General features: G+C 36.6%; 1 protein-coding gene across 1 annotated transcript; it reads right to left on the bottom strand.

Moving 5' to 3' along the window:
- Positions 1–929: 929 nt before the first annotated feature.
- On the bottom strand, positions 930–3,970 carry LOC107730073 (protein kinase C and casein kinase II substrate protein 3-like). The gene is made up of 3 exons (XM_016540805.1): positions 3,709–3,970; positions 2,211–2,341; positions 930–1,213 (listed from the first exon to the last, which is right to left on the bottom strand). Exons 1-3 carry the CDS (start codon positions 3,733–3,735, stop codon positions 1,135–1,137), a joined length of 237 nt encoding a protein of 78 aa, XP_016396291.1. The 5' UTR covers positions 3,736–3,970; the 3' UTR covers positions 930–1,134.
- Between the last annotated feature and the right edge of the window lie 691 nt (positions 3,971–4,661).

Raw genomic sequence — 4,661 nt, 5'->3', positions numbered from 1 at the left:
AACGCTGTTATTAGAGTAGTTAATCGTTAGCATAAGTGCGGCTAACGCTACTATAATGAGCATTAGAATGAAGTTTCTTTATTAACTATTTAATGCTCCTATAACTTTTATTAGGGTAAAAAAACAGGAGGACATTGATATTTACTATTTTTTACACACCAGAGGCTTTTAAATTAATTATGAATCTAAAATATGCGTGTTAGAGAATGCACATATGGTAAACAACCATGCAGCAAACCTTTTTAAACATTTTGATAAATTACTGAAAAAATAAATAATTAAATGACTTTTTAAACCGTTTAACTGATTGTATTAATCGGTCAAAAGTCTTACGGTCGGTTAAACGGTTAAAATGAACATCCCTAAGCCCAACTTGCACTGAACCCGGAACATTCCTTCAATATTTACTCAAAGAAAAATAGAATAAAGCAGCACTAGAAATGAGGATTCATATAGATTTTTTTTAAAGAGGAAACTGCAAAAAACTAATAAAAAGTGTAATTGTTAAAAACTTGATTTAAGCATACTGCTCTGAACAATTTTTAGCTTGGAACCAATGACTGGCTCTCACACGGGACTGGGATCAAATAGGTTCATTTGATTAATCTTAATTGCAGCAATACTATATATAAACTACAAAATCCTGATAGATCTCAAAATGTTCTTGTTGTGAAAATCTGGTTAGCTCTGTTCCACAACCTAGTGAGCTACCTTGCTATTTGCTGCCTACATTGGCAGCTGCCTTCTAAGACAATATTCTAACCTACAGTAAATGGAACCTCAAAAATGACTAACTTAGAAGTTTTGTTCACATAATTGACCCATTTATCTGTTGTAGCTTATCCATGTTGTGTTCACAAAATAGCCATTGATCCAGTCAAAAGGCACAACCTGAGAAACACTAATTAAATGTCACTGTTTTGGTCAATGATTTTGGCCCTCCAGAACCATTTTGGCCTTTTCTTGCCGAAATGTTTCAATAGCTGGAATTTCAGCATATCACTACTGCATAATACCCACTTTTGTAACAACCTTTGTGTCAGGAGTGCATCCATGATTCCTTAAAATACTGTCTAGGTAGGCTGCTAACTAGGTTTTAGAACAGAGCTGTTGTCTGTACTCCGAGAGAGGAGGTCAAGAAAAAAAAAGTTGCACTGACACTCCCGGTGCATAGCCACTTAGGTTCTCGTAATAGCCATCCGCCTCAAGCCACCTGTGGAATTAAGAGTCAACAGAGACCAGACTAATAAGCAGGAAGCTGCAGAGAGCCACATTTAATACTGCAATTTAACAGGCATTCTCCTGTGTGCCCCTGTTCCCTGTGAGAGAGATTCAGATACACCACACAAACATGAGCCATCTATAATATCTGTACCAGACCTTCTCAGTTCTTTCCAGGCACTTCATTTAGCTAATACCTTTGACCTCCTTTGATCCTATGTTAATGTGCTACCCTAACACACACACACACACACACACACACACACACACAGAGTCTGAATGTGCTGACTCAGTGCTAATTGGTGTAGTTGGTACTAAAAGCAGTGAGTGAAGCCCTCAGGGAAGAACTGTTGCCAGGATAATTAAAAAAACAAAACAAAACAATAACAACCCTCCACTTCTAAATACAACACTGCAATTAAAAGTTGGACTGTCATTGTAGCACAATATGAAACTCAAGCTGTGCATCTATATTTGGGTGGTTGACAAATATATATATTTTTTTAAATATTCTTGTGTGAATTTTAAGGAAATAGTGTGTTCATGTTGCACCAATTTTGTGTGCACCTTATTTGGTATCATTAAATTGTATTATATGAAGTCATTATAATGGCCATCAAGCACTCTGCACTCCAGATCAGTATCAGCAATAAAAAAAATATGCATTTGTAAGACTAATTGCTATAATTGCTAAAATCTCACTTGTCACCATTTTAATCAACTTTTTTCACACAGAAGTGAACTGTAAAAAGTGCCCAAAATGTTCAATTTAAAGTTCCAAAAACTAAACTTGACTGAGGGTAAACTGTATTAATTTAAAAAATTAAACAAAATTGTACATGTTTGACATTTTTACAATTATTTTATATTTATTTTTAAATCAAATTCACTTTTTTACATTTCCCATTTTTACATTTCAATGCAAAAATATTTCTAAAATATACAAATATTTCTTTGTGAGCATATGAGTATGCAGTAGTCAGATGTACCTTGTAGTTTCCTGTGGAGTCTTCGGGGGTTCGTCTCCTGCTGAGACAATATTAGTCAGAGTGACCACGTCATCAGAATGACTGTTTCTTTCTCTTCGACTGATGGATCGGTTTGCTTCTGGTGACCACTCCTGTTAAAACATGAAATGCACATGTGAAAATCCATATATGTAGCTAACTTGTGTTATACTTACTACCTCTCATTCCTGTAATGTTTAGATTTTAATGACGTATTTAAAAAAAGAATAATGAAAATAATAATGCAAAGTGTGTGTGTGTGTGTGTGTACATATATATATTTGTGTGTGTGTGTGTGTGTATGTGTGTGTGTGTGTATATGTATATGTATATATACTCGTATACAGACAACCTAAAATGATTTGTGAGTCACCCAAACTGATTCAGTCCATGTCAGATGAATCTTATGTCTGATTGAGAATAAGTTGCTAAAAAGCACTCCAACAAACAATTTACCTTCAAATTTTACAGCATTTTGTGTTGCATGTTCATTTTTTATTGCAATAAGCAATGACAATGCAATACATTATACTGTCACTACATTATTTCACACCCAGTTTTCCCTTCTAATAACAAGGGAGAACTAAAGTTCAAAACTAAATATACTGTTTATTATATATACCTTTTTATTCATTTTCTTTTTACAAAATTACTCAAATTAGGTTCAATCAATCCTAGAAAACAACCTTGCCTTAAAGCAGAACAAGAATACAGACAGATCAGTCACACAATGTGACCGTGACATAACATCACTTATATTCACAGTCACATGTGAGACCATCATCCAGTCAGCCTTCTATCACTGTGCAGACAGAGAGAGAGAGAGAGAGAGAGAGAGAGAGAGAGAGAGAGCTGTGCTTATTTACAGCCATACAAATGGCTCCAGTGTGCTGGCAGAGCAGGGAGGATGCCAGAAGTTTCCTCTGGAGGTGTCACTTACCTGGGCAAACTTGACTAAAAGCTTCATTTTAGCTCTGTGACTGCTATTCACTCTCCTACTGCTCGATTAAACATTCACACCATGGGGGATTTCTAAATTTCGGACACACTCAGACTCCATGGCACATCCGTACACATACAGTTGTGTATGTACAAACCTCATTTGCACAAACGGACATGCTGACACTGCCACTGTGTGTCTGCATGTGTTTGTGTTGTGGGGAGGGCTGGAAAGGAAGGGGGAGGGGACTGCCATTAGGGAGAGGGATCCGGCATTCCAGAACCCACTCATGGGCCGTGCAAAGACAATAGCTCATTCACGCTCTGCCTATCAGAAATTCACCATCACTGGAGCCCAGGGCCAAAACAGCTCTATGGTTGACGACTCCACAGCAGTGTTTGGGTCTGTTAATGTCATATCTTTTCTAAGCAAATGTTAGCATTCAAGTTTGGTAGTCTGGTAAACGTCTTTCCTGGCATTCTTGTGATGTAGCAAATATTCTAAACAAAACAGCATTTTGCAGAGAGAAATTTACTATACCTCAAACTGTGGCCAATTCATGCTCATTCCTGGCCCATGGGTGTTCCTCCACCACCTGAGGTCCTCCGCGTCATTGGCTGTGTTGATGGTCTGGCCGAGGTCTCGGTACAGGGCTCGAAATCTGCATGGGGATTTCCCACATACTCTGTCAGGACAGGTTTATTTGTGCACAAGGAAGTGTATATTTAAAAAATAGAGCTAACATCAACTACAGTTGATGGTTCTTGCTAAGACAAACATCGCTATTACTATTGATCATACCTTTAAAACACCTAACACAGAGAAATATATTTTGACATCCTGCGCAGTGTCAGAAAAAAAACATGCAAAAAATTTTCCTTTAGGGGTACAACAGGATTGTCACTGGAGCAGTGCCATTTAAGGGACAACTTTGTACCTTATCAAAGATATCTGGATGCAGGTAAAACATTGTTCATTTACATATACAACCGAAACCAAAATGGACGAAGTACACAAATCAAGTACTTGAGTAAAAGTACAGATACCCTAATAAAATATTACTCCAGTAAAGTCTAAGTACTTGTTTTAAATTTTACTTGAATAAAAATAAAAAAACACTTCATTTTTAGTTCTTCGTTCAAGTATTAAAAGAAATAAATGAATAATGGGTATTATTTAGGGCTGTCGCGATTCGTCGATTTTATTCGACTATTCGATTTTTTTAAATCCTCGACTTCATTTTGCTCGCGTCGACTAACCGGCAAAATACCGGAAGTGGCGCATTTCACGGACGAGAATCCATAAAACACATTATTAGACGGTTTCCCAAGGCTGCATGATATATTAAACCTATTTAAAAATCATAATTAAGCATAATTGTGAATTCACAAACGATACGATTTAATTAAATAATTTTATGCGATGCAGTTCTAATACAGTATATGCGCTATAATTATTTACATGCGTGTAGGTTAAGTACATGCGTCACACAG

Source organism: Sinocyclocheilus rhinocerous, unplaced genomic scaffold (assembly GCF_001515625.1).
Source record: "Sinocyclocheilus rhinocerous isolate Xijiao unplaced genomic scaffold, SAMN03320098_v1.1 scaffold878, whole genome shotgun sequence".
Classification (NCBI taxonomy): Eukaryota; Metazoa; Chordata; class Actinopteri; order Cypriniformes; family Cyprinidae; genus Sinocyclocheilus; species Sinocyclocheilus rhinocerous.
This window is presented reverse-complemented; position numbering and strand designations above follow the sequence as displayed.